The sequence below is a fragment of the Vidua macroura genome, chromosome 12 (assembly GCF_024509145.1).
Source record: "Vidua macroura isolate BioBank_ID:100142 chromosome 12, ASM2450914v1, whole genome shotgun sequence".
NCBI lineage: Eukaryota > Metazoa > Chordata > Aves > Passeriformes > Viduidae > Vidua > Vidua macroura.
Window position 1 is genome coordinate 14761606 of NC_071582.1, and position 16953 is coordinate 14778558.

Consider the following 16953-nt stretch of genomic DNA (forward strand, 5'->3'; position numbering starts at 1 on the left):
TCACAAACACCTGTGAAATCCCAATTAGCTCTCAGAGGCTGGAAATGGGGTGAATGTTGCCACTTAGATTATTCAGAGCAAACATTGTTGGCAGGAAGCAGATTGCCACCACCTCTAATCATCCATCTGAGGTCTGCTCAGCAGCAGCCCTATTTTGGGGGGCTGCAGTACGCAGTGTTGGGGTTTTCCAAGCCCTTCAAATCTGATGCAAATAGGGATTAACCCTCAAATTTGTTTGTTACCTTCCCCAAGAAGTGGAGATCATGGCATAGAAGCAAAGCCTGCAGGGCATGACAGCACCAAAAGGGCAGCTGGCCTTTGGCTGCCTGGCTGCCTCCAAATTTGCCTCCAAAGCAGGAAGGGTATTTCAGCAGGAGGCTTAAATTAGTGGATGGTCAAGATTTTGGAAATGCTTTTTTTTTTTTTTTTTTTTTTCCCTAAATTATGCCTTAGGCTTATGGCAAGGCAGCCTGAGTCACAAGCTGGTAAAGCCTTCCCCAGGTTCACCCCACCATACCTGTCTCACATGGACCATCACAGGGTGTAGTGCAAGGCACTGAGATGAGGGCTGGAGAGGCAACAGGCTGGGGCTTAGGTGGACAAATAATTTGGGAGCCATGGAGTGCCCCATTTAGGTTCTCCACAAACTCACGTACACCCCGAAAGGATGTGGTTACACAGGTTATATGACCAGGTTATATGACGATGAGCAAAGCTCTGCTCTGTCCTTCCTCCAGGTCTGCTTTCTCAGGAGCAAAGACAGCACTGCTGCATCACTTTTGGAATGCCACCATCTACTGACAGTGGGATGCAGAGCTTTCACCTTTCCTTCAGCTTCGCCTCCCTCCTGCTGTTCTGGGGGAGGTGGAGATGGCAGAGAGGAGGAAACAGACCTACACCCGCTGTGCTCCTCCTGCACTCCTCTGTGTGCCCTGCGGGGTTCAGGTCCTGCTGACATTGCACAGCTCAGCTGAGCTGCACCCTGAGCTGGCACAGAGGGTGCTGCTGGCCCTGTTTTACACCCTGCTGCATCAGGAACACACCTGGGACAAGCAGGATTTAAAGGCCTACCACGGTGCCACGTTTCCTTTCCTGTCCAGACCACAAGCTCACGGCAGAGTCCAGGTTATTATATCTGTTGAAAGACGGTTGTGTTTGGGCCACTGTGAGGACAAAGGTTTTTAGACATGTCTGACACATTTCAAAGCATTTCTGAGCTGTTCCTGGCTTCCTCTGCCAGGCAGGGAGGAGTTAAGATGGGAAGTGCAAGATGTGTGCCTGGTAATGGCACTGATGTGTGCGTCAGGTGTGTCTGCGTCACCCGGCTGCCTTGGCCGCTTCCCAAGGCTGGGGCTGAGCTCTCCTTACCTTCCACTGCCTGCTGGTCCAGCCTGGCTGACGGGGTCATGGACTCCATTCCGGTGCTGGCTGTTGTACCCACTGTGCTGCACCAGGTCCCCCAAAGTCCCCAGGGTGCTGGCAGCCCTCCAGCCTGCTCTGCCACCTCCCATCTCACAGCCCAGGCAGTAGGACTGTGCTCAGGGGATGCCCCCAAGGGCTGCCGTTAAGGCACATTGTGAAAAAATATCATTTTTCTATAACCATGGCTGTTCAGTTCCCTGGTGAATCAGGTAACTTGCTGTGTCCAGCCCCAAACCCCTCTCTGGTGCTCGCACACCCAGCTGGGGCACATTTCTGCAGGCACAGATCATCTACATGTCACCTAGAGGCAGAGTCACTCCAGATGAGCATTACCCTGTCCCCACACTGTGACAGCAGCCCATGCCACAGCGCACAACATTCCCACAGTGATCTTGCTCCCAGACCCTGGGCTCTGGCTGAGCCCAACCCCTGCTCCTCCTGCCTTCACAGGGGTGTCCCCAGAGCACAGGGGACAAGCCTGTACCCCCAGGAACTACCTACTCCAGCCACTCAAAGCACCTCTTCCAGTTCCAGGAGGGTTTGAAGCCCTAGAACATGGCATGCTACTTGGGCACCTGTTTGCCAGCCTCATCCCTGCCCTCTCACTGCTGGAAAACTGCCAGATCAAATCATGCAAATATACACAAGGGGTTTAGCCAGAACAGTTTTTAATTCAGAACTGGACAATTATGTGAATCATTTATTTAAAATGAAGTGCATTCTATGCTCTTGTCCAGGCTGGACATTGATTAGACCCAGACTTTCCTCTTGAACTTCATTGTGCAGTTGGATCCCTATAAATCTATGGGGCCTGATGGAATTCATCCAAGAATCCCCAAGGAGCTGCTGATGTCATTACAGAGCTGTTCAACTATTTTTGAGCAGTCTTAGGAATCCAGAGAGGTCCCAGATGACTGAAAGCTGGCAAATGTTGCCCCAGTTTTGAAGGGCAAGAAACTGGAAACTACAGCCTGTCAGTCTCACTTCACTGACAGGTAAAATGATGGCAAGTATTTTTTTCTGGGAGGTATTGAAAAACACCTGGAGCACAATGCAGTCAGTGGTCACAGCCAGCGTGGCTTCATCAGGGCAAAGTCCTGCTCGCTGAACCTGATTTCCTTCTACACAGGGTTCCCACCTAGCTAATCAAGGGACACCAGGTGATGAAATCTTTTTGGACTTAAGCAAAGCTTTTGATACAGTATCACAGTATCCTTCTGGACAAAATATTCAGCACACAGCTGGAGCTGAGCACTGGAACAGGCTCCCCAGGGAAGTGATCTCAGCACCAAGCATGTCTGAGTTCAAGGAGTGTTTGGACAAAGCCCTCAGGCACACAATGGGATTCTTTGGGTGTCCTGTGAAGGACAAGGTGTTGGACTCAATGATCCTGACAGATCCCTTCCAACTCAGCATATTCTATGATTCTGTGAAAGAAAGTGAGCAGCAAACTGGTTGTTTACTGGCCCAGATGGTTTTCAGCCCTTGGACATCAGCAAAACACCTCAGTCCCTGCACAGGAAAACTTGCTCCTTGCTGTCTGGGAGGAGGACAACCCCACGGAAGGCATGGAGGGTGTTGGTAGCCCCCTTTACATGCCCACAGAGGCTCCTCCAGGCTGACACAGGACCCTGCTCATCCCCAAGTGACAGATGAACACAGCACAGTACGGCCCTTATTTCTGTGTGACAGCTCAAGGCTGCAGACAGCATTTTTGGGAGACTGCTTGTGTCCAGGTGTCACCTGTCTCCATCCCTGAGCGCAGCAGTGCTGGGCACAAGCCCCAGAGGAGGAGGTCAGCAGTCACCTCCACCTTTAGCAGCTGAAGGCACCAGGATGGCCCAAAACACACAGGGGAGACACTGTCCCCCATCACAGGCTGCTTGCCATCAGGTCTGTGGGCCAGTACTGGTCATCCAGGTACTGGCTGCTGTCTGCAGCGGGGTCTGTGACGGGGCTGGGGGGCCGGGGGGGCAGGCTGTGGGCCAGCTCCTGCTCCCACTGCACCTCCACCAGTCTGTACAGCTCCATGGCTGTCTGGGCGTCCTCCACCGATGAGTGTCCTCTGCAGCCCACCTGAGAAAAGGGGAAAAAACCTCGTTAGATAAAAGGGGCAGCAAAAATCCCACAGGTCACGTTGTCTGCTTGCTTGGAAAGACACAAGTGCTGTGGGTTTTGGAGACAGCAAAGGTTTGATGTAGCCAAGGCCATACAGGTATCTCTTCCACCCTTTTTGGAGGGCACAGATCCTGTCCCTGTTTTACTGAGATACTTAATGGTCAGCTCGGGAGGTCCTTGGCTCTCCCAGCTTATTTATAGCCAGGAGCACGGGGCGAACAAGGTTCATCCCCACCTCACAGAGAACACACGTGGAGGTGGGATGACCAAGCTGTCCACAGGGGTTCACAGCTAACCCAAGGCTGTTTCCCATCTCAGGGTTCCTGGGGCTTACCTGGATCTTTTTATGGAGCAGATGCCTGGCCAAGTTCTTGAGGGAGACATTGGCTCTGATGGGCAGCCCTGCCCTCTTCTTCAGCGCAGGGCTCTGGCTGGTGTCTCGAGTCCTGTCTTTCGGGTGGAAGTACTTCAGGGCTTGGAAGTCATTGTGGATGGCGTGCCCTACCACAATCTTGTCTTTCAAGATCTTCAGGATCTGGAAGAGTCACAGAGGGTTAGACAGACATTGCAGTGAAAGAAATCCCAAGCAAAAAATAAGACATTTCTTATTAAATTCAGCTCCTTGCCTTCTAGTTTTTAGGTTCCCAGAAGGAATAACAAGCAAGCAATCCAACCCACTGCACAGCTTGAGGCTCCCATTCCCATGTTGTGCCTCTGCCTCAGAGCAGCCTAGCACAGGCCACCAAGAATCCCAATTTGTGTCTGACAGATAACACAGACACTTTTAAAAAAATTTCTTTTCTTCTGACCTCAGCCTGGGCAGCCTTGAAGGGAATTGCATTCTTCATGTGCTGCTTGGTGATGCCACTCCAGCGCGTCCGGTAGTCCACGATGGGGAGCTCGGGCTGGACGTACTTGTCGTAGACGACGTCCCCCTCGTAGTTCACCACGGAGCACCGTGCCAGCTCGCTCACCTTACCCTGAGGACCGGTGCCCACCATCTCACAGTCAATGGCCACGTACTTGCCCGGCCGCAGGACCAGGGAGGACGTTCGCACCCTCTTGGAGCTGCCATTCCCCTGGGACAGCAGCATGGAGTGGTGCCTGGCTATGCTGTCTGGAGATGGAGACAGGGATGAGGACACAGTCTGTTTGGGCTTGGGGACCTTGTCACAGCGTGGTGCCGTGGTGCCATTTGCCTCGGTGAGTTCAGTGAGTGCCTTCAGCCCCGCCTCGGGGCTCTCACTGCCCGGCTGCGTGTGGGGGCTCAGCAGCCCCTTCTGCTCCAGCACTGCCCGGCGCGCCATGAACCGCTGGTGCTTACGGCTCCTCTTCTTGCTGCGACCCTGCGGCGAGCCGGGACCCTTCGGGGCCTGAGCGCAGCCCCCATGGGTGCCCTGCAGGGTGGGCGCGGAGACCTGGGGGGCGGGCAGCAGCGGGGTCATCTGTCCTTTGCCTGGTGGCATTCCTGCTGGAGGGTGCACAGGGGGCCATGAGTGCCATGCGGACCCCATGCTCTCCGAAAAGGGACGCACAGAGCCCACGGCAAACCGCCCCCCCGCCGCGGGTTGGCACAGGCAGGAGCTACGGGGCAAGGGAAGGGGGGGAGGGGACACGGACGCACTGTCGCACCCTTTGACACACCACGCCTTTGCCCCCTCATTGCCTGGTCCCACACCGCCCTCTTCCTGGCCCCAGGGCCCTGCCCACCCCCTCGCCGATCCGCAGCCCCCTGCCCACCCCACTACCCCTCTGTCCCCCCCTATTCCGTACTCCCTAGGGCCCTGTCTGCCCATTACCCGGGCCCTCTCTACGTCGCTCCAGGCGCCAGCTCCCCGGCAGCCCCGTTACCCATCGCCAGGCCCCTGCGGGCCCCAGCCGGCCCCTGTGCCGCCCCTGTGCCGCCCCGGTGTCCCCGGTGTCCCCGGTGCTGACCGCTCCCGGCGCGGCTCACACGTGTCCGGCCCGGAAGCCGCCGCGCGCACATGCCCGGGCAAGTCCCGCCATGGCCACGCCCCCGCTTCCCCATTGGCCGCCCAGACATTCTAATTTGCATATGGAGGCGGGGCTTCGGCCGTCCCCGAGGGCGGCGCGGCTTTGGGGTTTTTTTGGGAGAGCCCCGGAGCTCCACACCCGGAGCTTCCAGCTCACGCTGGGTGATGCTCAGGGCTTCAAGCCTGTCCCACCTCTGCCCCTGGCGGAAAGGGACCCTCCGTGGCCGTGGGCTTGGGCTGGGATGCACGCTGCGGTGCCCAGCTGCGCGCCCCGGAGCGCAGCCCCGCACGGATGCGCTGCGCTTTTCCTGCGTCGTTCCCTTCGTCCTGCAGGTGGGGCGGGCTGCAGCACGGCAGCTTGGGGTTTGCATCCTCCAGGCTCTCCCAGGATGCTCCCCGCAGTTGTGGAGGGAAGCTCCGGCTGGGGCATGGTTGAAGGGAGGGTTTCAGACCGGCCTCTCGTTGCTTCACTCTCAAGGCTCACAAAAGCAATGTCCGAGGTGGTCAGAAGAGGAGAAGGGCCGCAGGCAGCCCCAGCCACCGGCTTGTCCCCATGCATTCAGCATCGCTGCAGAGGCCGTGTGCCCTAGGGCAGACTGTGACTTGTTGTGGTGGGATGAGCCATACAACAACAAAATCACTAGTCTTCCACAGGGAAGCAGGCACCGTGTCCATCCTCATCCCTCAGGGCCTTGCTGGGAGTGTTCCCTCTCCCTGCTACCCATGGGGCTCACAGGGATGCAGGACAAATGTTTTCACGCTCCACCGTTCTCCCTTTCCACCACCCATTAGCTTCTCTAGCCTGGTAAGAAAGGAAGGATTTTGATTGCCCTGTGACATGTTTTTTCATATTTATTTTCTGTTTTTCTTTTGGTCAGTAAACCTCTTCCTTAAATCAGTTGCTCCATGTTTTGCATTTCTTGCTTCCATCCCTGCTGTTCAGCTAATTAATCTCCCTTTAACGAGAGTCATTCAGGTGTCTCAATATCTTGCTAGGGAGTCCTGTCAGGTCTCTGTGTAGAAATTTATACTCATTTCTGGTGCTTTTGGTGAAAGTGTGCATTACAGCTCTTGGAGATGGTTAATTTCCTATTCCTGCCCCCCCCCCCCCCCCCGTTTTTCTCCCTGTAAATGAGTTGTGAGCTCACTATCACCACACAAGTGGGAGCAAACTCGAGCCTTGCTGTGAGGGACATGGGCTTGCATTTCTCCTCCAGCTCTGGGTGGATAAGGAGGTGGTGTCACTGCCTGCTCTTCTCCCTCACACCCTGCATCATATGATGAAAGACTCAAGTGCCTGGCTGAGAGCTTCTCCCTGGACACATTGCTGTTCCACTCGTGGGTCTGATCACTCTTGGCTTGTCCACAACAACCTCATCCATGTTCCTCCTGTTCTTCCCAGGATGTATAATTTGCATTCTCTTTGAGAGTGCAAAGTTTTAGCTGTACCCTCATGATTACAAAGAAACCTCAACAGAAGAAATTATGGCATGTGGGGAGGAAGGGAAAAGCTTTTCTCTGTTTTCCAAAGTGACCAGGCTTGGGAAACCAGATAATCAAGGATGCAATCATGGATTTTTTCTATCATTTTTTCTCCCTTCCCCATATACAAAGATGGAAATGAAAAAAAGTCAAAATATCTTTGAAAGAGAAGTCAAAATAACTTTGAAAGTGTGCTGTGACCTCCTGTGATCCCACTGACCCCATGATCTTCAGTAGATGGTTCTCCCACAGTAGGTATTTCTCCCTTTGGTAAAAGCCTGTGTTGAACAGGGATGCTACTCACCTCTCCAAGGTCCTGGGGCCATGCTGGGGGTGGAGGGTTGGGCACCAGATGGTAGAAATCGCATTTCAGATGTGGCAGATGAGCTGAGATGAAGTCAGAGCGCGCCAGAGCCCAGGAGAGGTTTCTGCGGTGTTTGCACAATTTGAAATAATAACGAAATCTGTAAAACTCTGGGTAGAGCACGACTAGAATAACAGGCTAAATTTGTCAGATGAATAATTTACTAGAAGTGATTGGCCGTGCTCCAAGTGAGATGAGCACCAGCCTGGTTCCAGGCTGAGCAGCCTGGGTGTCTGTCCTCAGCTGGAGCAGGTCCCTCTCCTGCTGCCTGGTCATTGCTCTGCCATTAAAGCTGGTCTCTAGACAGGATGCCTTTCCCCAGGTCATCACTGCCCAAGGCTGCAGGGATTCCTGCAGAGCTCCTGGTGCCCTCCAGAAGGTGTCTGCTCTTTATTTTCAAGGCGCTGCTTTGCAGAGCGGAGGTGGTGGAAGTGGGTGTCTGTCTCTGGCTCCAGGCTCATGGATTCACCCATCCTCTGCCTCTTTCCTTCCTCCAACCACTTCTCTGCCCTCGGCCATGGTGCAGAGCGGAGGGAGGAACAGACACATCTTGACATTTGGGGTGGGAAGGGAGATGAAGTCCCAGCCTGAGAGGAGATGGCAACTGCAGTCTCAGCAAGCAATTAACATGATCATGTTTATGAATGCAGATCAGTAATTCCAGGTAAACTCCCCAAGAGCAGTGCTGCAGGCGAACAAAGCCTCCTGCCCACCCAGGAGCCTGCCAGCAGGCCCTGCCAGTGCCAGCACATTCCTGCTGTGACTCTAAACTGCTTCATTTCCTCGTGCCAGCCTGAACATGCATTGTTTTGTCTCCTATTGCCTCGATGCCAGAGCTCCTCTTTGCAGTCTTGGTTGCACCACGTCCTCCTGGACCTCTCTGTTCCCTCCCTGCCAAGGGACACGATTGGTGGGAATGGAATAGGTTAACTCAGAGAAGGCAGCAAGGACCCAGCTTTGCCTCCAGGGGTGATGAGGGATCACTTCATCATCCTGGGCTCTGCAGGGTTCCTGGTGCCTCCCCGTCACCCACCTGTGGTTGGGGAACCTCACCAGGGCTCCCTGAGCTGCTCCCATCACTCTGAGTAGGCTTGTGGCAGGGCTGGTTTGTGCCCACTAGCGTACAGAAGATCAAACAGAAGCTGGGAAGCTCAGAAATAGGTTGAGGTAGTGACCAGTTGCTGGACCTGATTTCATTTAGGGGAAGAAAGTCTCATCATGATGGAGCACCTGGAAATACCAGCACCATTCTTTGGTGCAAGGGACCAGCTGGGGCAGCCAGTGCCACGTGGCTGAGGTGTCACCAGCCAGCAGTCTGATGTCAGAACAGACAGGCACCATGTCAGCCCCTGGCCTTTGCTGTGATGGGACTCGGAGCACTGCAGCCCTCTTGGTCCATAGCAGGGGCCCAGCACAGGGACTCCTGCAGGACCCCTCCATTGCCATGCTGAGATCCCCATCCTGAGCCCACCTGTGCAAAACCTCCAGGAGACTGTGTCCCTCCTGGCTAAGGACAGGGATGGACTGTGTGTGACAGCACCTGAAGACTGCTCAGTGCTGGAAAGCTGTGCTTGGAAGGCAGAAAACCTTTTCCTTTCCCTCGGAGCGCCAAGAACCTCCCTATTCCTCTGGCATCTCCTCCAACACTCCACGGGAATTGTCTGTATCCCTCCAGCACGGACAGATCTCCTCTTCAGTCATGGCCTGGGGGGTGTCAGTGCCCCGGGGATGCTGCCGGGGATAAGGCGGGATGGATGCTCCCAGAGCAGGAGGTGAGGGAGGATGATGCTGCCATCCATCTCCCCCCTCGCTCCCCATTTTCTGGCTCGCCCCCAGGAGAGCAGTGAGCAATTATGGTCCACACGGAAGCTTCATTATTGCCCTGTCGTGGCCTCGTTTGATGAGATGTTTTATTGCCAAACTTATTAAAAGTGAAACGTGCGGTTTCTGCGCAGCAATTTCCTGTCTGCAGCGATAAGCCGGGCTCTGCCCGCTGTGTAATAAACAGTTATTTTTATGTACAGCTCTGGCTGGGGTGACAAGGAAGGGAGAGGGCCTGGCTCGTGTTAATTGCAATGGTTAATGGGATCTATACTGGGAGCTACGTGTGAGGAGGTGCGTGCCCTTCCCCTGCCACGTTCTGTGACACAGGTGGTCTCCAGCGGATTTGTGCCCTGGGCGTTGGCAGTGGGGACTGTGCAGGGTCTCCTCCCCACAGCGCATGGGAACAAGAAGGCTTAGTCTTGAAAGCTCCTCACCTGCCTCCTCTCAGTCCTTCATCGCAGCCTGAGCAAATGAGGGACCTGCTGTGCACCCCCCGGTGTGAGACTCCATCCCCTGCAAGGGCTGCCCCTCAGCTCCATTGATTGCACCCCTGCAGGAGGCTGCAGGGAGCTCCAAAACCTGGGAGCTTCACTTCATCTTCCCCAGATCCTCCCATCTGCCCAAGAGCCTCTCTGTCTGCAGTGGCATTTGCAGGTGATGCTGGTGGCCAAAGCCTGGAGCATCCACCGTGCCACCTCCCACTGTCCCTCCTTGGCAGCAGACAGGTGCTGGAGGGGAGACAGTAAATTCAACAGGCACACTAATGCCACAGAAAACATGTGTCACTGCTGAGCTTGGAGCAGTAAAACTCTGATAAATACCAGCAAAGCTGATAAATATCGTTTCATTTTGTCAGAAACAAAGTGTCCTCATTAGGTGTGCAGTCTGTTTTTTGGTTTAATTACATCTTTTAAATACATTTTGAAAGGAAGCAGCTTTTTAAAATGCAAGGTGTCAGAACTGCATTTACAAAAATCTTGATTGCCTTTTTTTTTTTTTTTTTAATTTTTTTATTTTCCAGATCTGGCCAAAACTATTAGTTCAACTCAACCTGAAAGTGCATAACTTTCCCCAATAAACAATTTGTCAGAAAAATTCCTCCTGGCTCTGGGAGATCTGTTTATTATTTGTCAGCAGTCAAAACCCTGTTGGGTATTTCCCATCTGACTTCTTTTCTTAACAGCATCTTTATTGGTCTGGGAATTAACAGCTGAAGATGTGATACTTGCTATTCATTGCAGTCATCCCAAATGCCACTCATCAGGCCACGGCTCCACAAAGCAAAAGCCCCTCTCCTTTTCTCCAAGGCACAATTTTTGGGTAAGCATAGGGCTTTTCATCCCAGATTTCCTCCCTTCATCCTCCTGATCCTGCAGTATGCAATGGTATCCCCAGGCTTGGAGTCAACTCCCTATCTTCTGCATCCGTCCCCATCCCTGCTGCCCATCTCAGCCTCTTGCTGGGCAAACTCCCTCCACTGCCAGCTCAGACCCTCATTAATTTGTATTGCAGCGTGTGTTGCGGGCTGACGTGTAATTAGAGCTCCTGAAGCCTGTCTCATGCTGTAATTGCCATGACAGGGGCCACAGCATATCCGCTTGTTAATTAGTAAACCACAATATCCCGGGGGCTCGTTGAGAGCCGCCTTAATTGTATTTCAGCTGGAACAGAGGGATAATTACCCTTTGCTAGCACTGCCACTTTTAAATTCTTAAAAAAAAAGAAAAAAAGAAAGAAAAGAAAGGAAAACCCAAATCAAGCTCCTCTGCTGCTTCCCCCCTTGGCTATCCAGGGACCTGGTTTCATCCCCAGGCTGAAGGGGAAGGGCCGTGAAGCGCAGCAGTGTGGGAACAGGATGCCAAGAGATTTGCTCGGGGACACACTCAAACTGGTGGTGACTGAGCTGCTCCGAGGGCGCTTTTGTGTCCCTCCACATGGGACTCCACTGGGAACCCCGCTTGTGGATGCAGGCTGGGCATACTGTTTGATGGGAATCCCATCCTGGACAGTGAGCAATGGCCTGGCATCGCCGCCAGGCACCTCCACTGGCTTGGAGGAACAGCCTGTGTCCAGGCAGGAGTGAGCCAAGGTCTCCCTCCTAACTTCCCATCAGACAGAGGGGGCTGAATTCCCCTCGGAATGGGAGTGGGAGCTGCTGCAGGGGAGGCTGTGGACCTTGCAGGGCTCACTGTAACAAGTGTACATTGCTGCCAAGGGTGTGCTTGTATTCCACACCCCCAACACTCTTAGAGTAACAGCAGGACCTCAGCATGCTCAGTGCTGGAAGTCTCTTCTCCTACAAACCCTGCAGCAGTGTGGGATCAGCCTGCTCGGCTTTAATGGACCCCAGAGGTGAATTATCTCCCTTCTCAATTCCTTTCTTGTCAAACTTCACCTCACTGGGCAACTGTGAGTCTTCTGGGACCTGGTTAAAGCTTTTTGCTCCCCAGGAAGGGTGGCCCTGCAAGGTAGGTGTGTGTCTGTGTGTCTCGTAGCAGTCATGGGGGTACCATGGAGCTTTGGTGAGAGATGGAGGTGCTGAGGTGGAGCATCAGCCTTCTCTGGGCACCACAGGCTCCAGAGCACCTCTTCAGAGGAGCTGTTGTCTGGTCAAAGATCTTTGGGGGAGGTTAACATGGGAAGAGAACCTGACCTGTGACATCCATCCCTTTTCCTGTGCTTCTCCCTGAACCAACAGAAAGAGCTCAGCCACCACCAGCCCTGCTGATGTTTAAAAAAAATCGTATAATGGACAACTGGGCTTTGGTTTGTGAATTGGCATAAATAACAGTCCTGGCTCTCTCCTGGGAAGCTGCATGGAGGTCAGCCTTGAAGAAAAGATCAGTACAGCAGCTCCAAGCATTAGTAAAAAGACATAACCGAGGCAAACCTTGAACATAATTACAGCTTAAGAGCTGTGATGGGAACTCAATGACCTGAAGCCATCTCCTGGACTTGAGTGCAATCAACAGATTGACACTGTTGGGTCCTGAAGGCTGGTTTTTGGAAGCCATACACCAGGGTTGAATGCCAGAGCAGGCAGCGAAGCAGCACAGGTGCCCGTTCCAAAGAGCAGAGCTAGAAAAGGGTCTCAAATGCCATGGAAGAACCAGATGGAGGCAACCACTGGAACACTCTGCATGTAATTGAGGGCACCTTCAAGGGTGTGCACAGGGTGGCTGCCTACCTCCAGGATGCTCTCCACTGCTGTCATGCAAGTGACTGTCATTAGAGCTGGGGATGGAGTTTATAGTTGAGTAACCACAACAACTTTGCACAGATTAAACAACATACTGTGGGTTAATTAGATTTCTTACCGCTGCCTCCATTAACCTAGCCCTGTCATCTGCTGTCAGAGCCCCTTCAAAATTCATATTCAAGGCATTATCACTGGGAGATATGGATGGCTACGTCTCTCCCTGGGCAACCTTACCAGTGTGGACATGGCACATGCCATCTTCTCTTCCTGGAAACCCCTTGGACCAAGTAGAGAGGTGGTTGTCCCCCAGGAGTGCAGATGCTGGGCTGGATATCCCAGCTGGTATTTCCCACCTCAGATGATCCTTAAGAAAAATAGGTGTTTTTGCAGCAGTCTGTGTCTCATTATCCACAGGGTGCCGTGTGAATGCAAATAAACAAATGAGACCCCTTCAACAACATCTGAGAATGTGGCTCCATATTTTTAAGCCAATTTCCTTAGACTGTGTCAGGGCCTGTTTTGTGTTTGCCAGACAATTATGTGGCTAATGAGGACAGGCATGGTTACATCAGGCGGGATTAAGAGGAATAAGGCATCAAATGTTGCAGTGCTTAAGACAACTGCTAACTAATGGGGGCTTGGAGGGCATGTCCTGTGGGCAGGTGGTTCCTCACAGGAATTCTGGTTCTGTTTGGAGGAGATGGAGCAGGCAGTGGGCAGGCTAGCCAGAAGGTGAGGAAGCCTCCTGGTCCCTGCATGGTGGCTGTGACCATAGGAAATGAGAAAGTTGGAATATTTAGGGAAAGTAGCATCACACAGCTGACCCTCAGTTTGTCCCAAGAAGTCAGAGACAGACATGAGTGTTCTGATGGAGAAGAAGGCACCAGCCAAGACCACCCCACAAATGCAGCAAAAGGGGATCAAAAGCAATGTGGAATCTGAACGTCACCACTGAGATCACCAAGAAATTGGTATTTTAGCTGAAACCTTCCCATCCTGACTCACTGACAATCAGCACAGGCTCTGTGCAGTATTTCTGCAGGGCTGTGGATGTCCTCCACCCCCCTGAAGAGGGTGAGGAAAGAAAGCAGGGGCGATGCCTGGTGCTGCAGTGAGACCCCACTCCCTGAGTGACATGGGGACATGTGCACAGCCAGCTGTGACTTTCAGATGCCTCCTCCCAGCCACCTCTCTGCCAGCTCCTCTTCCGCCTGTCTGCCACCACAATCTCCCATCAGTCAATGAACCAGATTCTCCCTTGAGTGCTGCATGGCTGTGCCACTGCTCCCAGCAGGTGCCCTTGGTCATGTTCAGTGAATTCCTACAACTGCAGCATCCTGGGAGAGTAGCCACTGTGACTGTAATGCTGCCCAGAGGGGCTTTGTTTATTCCTCTTTGGACTCTCCTCCTCCTGAACTCTCATCCCACATTTCAGCTGTGTCTTCTACAAAAACCTCTCAGCTGAAGTGAACAAGGACGGGTTTACCTGCAGATGGATGGATGCACAGCCACAACTGTGGCAGAGGTGCCTCCACATGTCCATCTGAAGACCCCAGGCTGTCCAGACCAAACAAGCTCAAGATGTCAACCACCCTTGCAGCACATTTCTGTGCCAACCCTCTGATGCACCCTCTGTTGGATCCCATCACAGCAAGGCACAGACCTGAGCACCTCACACCCAGACTCATCTCTCTCTCTTGTCAGTGCCAACAGGGAGCTTAATCTCAGAGCCCAGTGGTTCACCAAGTCATCCTGAAATCCAGGGGCCTAGGAGAAGCACACACAGCTCATGGAGACACCCTAAACCCTCTTGCTGACTCTGCTCCATGCCCAGTTCCAGTCGCAGCCCAGTCCCAAGCTGTTACCCCAAAATGCAGGCCCCAGCACCCCAAGGACCCCTTCCCTGTCCCTGCAGTGGCCACCCCACCTGTGCCTGCCACCTGCCTTCCTGGAAGAAAATGGCACATGTGCTGAAGAGCTTCCCTTGAGCACAGCCACTGGATTGCTCTCCAGGTGACTAATTTACACCCTAATTGGTGTGGAAACGAATGCCAGAAAGCGCTGGAATACCGAGAAGTGAAGCTTTCCATCTTGGTTTCCTTCAGGGAAATAGTCTTAATTAAGTGTCTTGCAAACAGAGATAATTCCCAGCTATGTGTTGAAACATGAGCCAGGGTGGAGGGTGCAGATGAGATGGGCATCTTCTCCTTGCTAGGTCTGCTTGGCCATTGCAAAGCTGTGGATTCCTTAGATCTCTGTGTCTCCAGGGCTCAACCAGCCTAGACCATGGCTTTTGCACCTCCACCTCCTTTGCTCCTTAGCCCCAAGAGCACCTTCCCATTTTACCAGCCCATCCTGTACTGACTCCAGGGGGGTTGACACCATCTCTATGATTTCCACCAGTATTTATATTATGATTGTTCAAGCTTCATGTCAGTCATTAATCAACTTTAAGCTTTCTGCTGGGGTTCTTTCCGTGTGAATTTACTCTGGACAAGCAATTTCATCTGCACTCCCCATGGTGGGTGGTCCCAACCATCCCATACATCTGGCAGCCCTTCAAGCCCTGTCGATGGGAACATGCCAGGAGGGGTTGCACATGCCAGGCAAACTGGAGTGGCCTCATGTTGCTTTGCTGGGCATGCTGGAGCCCATGGCAATGTGCCAGCACCATGGGAGACACCCAGCAAGCCCTGGCACAGGTGGGAAGGGGACTCTGGGGATGCAAGCTGCAATGGAGAGCTGCTGGACCTGGCACTGCTGCCCTCAGAGCATGGCTGGCATTGAGATGCCCCAGCCCCTTCCCCATGGCCTCGCTGTGCACAGCTGTTCCCTTAGAAATAGCTGTTGCCATGGTTTTCCCAAAGAAAACACATCTCCCCCCCCTTCCCCACCACCACTCCCCACCGCCTTAACCTTGTGACAGCAGTGATGACGCGGCTCCCTAAGAAAGGCCACTTCACGTAACTATGGTAACAATTAGCTTTCTCTTGGTTTTACCTCGGGGGTGACACTGGGGAGAAGGACCCAGAGCTGCTCTCCTGGAGCAGGTGCTTCCCCTGGCCTTGCACCCAGAGCCAGGGCTGGCAAGTGCCCGCTCACTGCTGCAGCATCCCAGGCAGGTGTGTCACTCGGACATAGGGATGTCTGTCTGTCTGCAGGTGCTGGGGACAATCCCCCTGCGTAGCTGGATGCACCCTGGGACCCTACAGAAGCCCTAAAAATCTCAGTAAGGCTCTGCTGGCCTCCAGCAGCGGCTGGCGCAGGGAGATGGTGGGGAGCATCTCCCAAGGCATGGGAATGGTGGGAGCATCTGCATCGCCTGGGCTCACTCTAAAAGCGTGGGGGAAAGAAGGGTGGGAGGCAGCCGGTTGTGCTGGAGAAGGACTGGGAGCCAGCTGGGATTTTGGGGCTGAGAGCATGGCAGGGGCATCCACAGCTTGAATGAGAGGTCTGCAATGGTGCCTCTGCTCCCGGCAGCGGGAGGGTAAACACGGTGCAAAGCCGCTCCTTAGGTACATACGAGTCACAGCTGTCGACTGCAGCAACTAAAATAAGCATTTTCCTGCTTTTTATTCCTCTGAGCCCAGCAGAGCCCACTCAGCACCAGGAGAGGAGCTGGAGTCTATTCTTAGCTCTGCAGGGAAGGGAGCAGGAGTCCCTGTGCTGCTGTCGTGAAGGCTTGGGGGCTGCCACATCCCATCCCCTCATGGTCCCCAGGTGGGACCCCTGGCCTGACCCCAGTGTGGCATTGAGACAGGAAGGACTGCACCCAAACAGGGACAAAGTCCTACTTTTTAGCCAAAGAGGAGTAGGGGAGACAGTGGGAGGAAGGGAAGCCCCAGCACCTCCCTCAGCATCACTGCAGGATTTGGCATCCCCGAAGGAGAGGCTGCAATGCAGGCTCTGAAATTAGTCCCTGCTCCTGCAAACTGCTTTTCTGCCTGGTATGGGGAGAGTGGGGGACCTCAAGTCACAGCTCCTGCTGCCTCAGAGATGGGAGTTTTAAAGGGAGTTGAGGAGTCTGAACTGAGAGTCACCCACTGGCCCGTGCTGTGCCAGGGTCAGACTTGCTTTGCTCAGCCCTAGCCATGAGGTGCTGGCACTGCCCACCCCAACACTTCCCACTGTTTCCTGGCTGCAGATCATGGTGGCCAGGGGGTCAGGGAGCCGGTGGCCACCGGCACCACACCATCCCCACATGGCACTGTGGGTCCTGCTTCAACATGTTGGGGGATTTGGGGTGACCTCCAAAGCAGCCTGCAGGAGCAGCAGGCACAGTGCAGGGAGGAGAGCCCCCATACTGGTCACACTGTGGCCAGTCCAGCACTTGGCTCTGCTCTCCATCCAGCTCCATGAGGATCAGGGTAGGATGGGGGGCAGGCAGGGATACAGCTGTGCATGGGGGGCCATGGGGAAGAAGCCCCAGCTCCATAGCAACAGGTACTCTGCACGTAATGGAGTCCTTTCCGCTCGGCCTCCGCAGCCGCCAGCCTTATTCACATGGCCATAAATAATTCAATTTTCTCATTCACACACATGAATGCTGC

At 53.8% G+C, this 16953-nt stretch overlaps 1 protein-coding gene across 3 annotated transcripts; it reads right to left on the minus strand.

Moving 5' to 3' along the window:
• Nucleotides 1-2073: 2073 nt before the first annotated feature.
• Nucleotides 2074-5551, minus strand: AEN (apoptosis enhancing nuclease). 3 transcript variants are annotated; one of them, XM_053988296.1, is made up of 4 exons: nt 5476-5551; nt 4350-5011; nt 3875-4075; nt 2074-3498 (listed from the first exon to the last, which is right to left on the minus strand). In XM_053988296.1, the coding sequence occupies exons 1-4, from the start codon at nt 5525-5527 to the stop codon at nt 3295-3297; spliced, it is 1119 nt and encodes a 372-aa protein (XP_053844271.1). In that variant the 5' UTR covers nt 5528-5551; the 3' UTR covers nt 2074-3294. The 3 variants fall into 3 exon arrangements, with proteins under 3 accessions (XP_053844271.1, XP_053844269.1, XP_053844270.1); XM_053988294.1 differs by having other exon boundaries at nt 4350-5008; nt 5476-5528; XM_053988295.1 differs by lacking the exon at nt 5476-5551 and adding an exon at nt 5340-5400.
• Between the last annotated feature and the right edge of the window lie 11402 nt (nt 5552-16953).

Bases quoted from the DNA above. Each gene is read 5' to 3' on its own strand.
- AEN (XM_053988296.1), bottom strand. From the start codon at position 5,527: ATGTGCGCGCGGCGGCTTCCGGGCCGGACACGTGTGAGCCGCGCCGGG. The intron at 4,076-4,349 runs GTCAGAAGAAAA...TGACTCTTCCAG, and splicing joins TCAAGGCTGCCCAGGCTGAG to ATCCTGAAGATCTTGAAAGA. The intron at 3,499-3,874 runs GTAAGCCCCAGG...CCCTTTTCTCAG, and splicing joins TGCTCCATAAAAAGATCCAG to GTGGGCTGCAGAGGACACTC.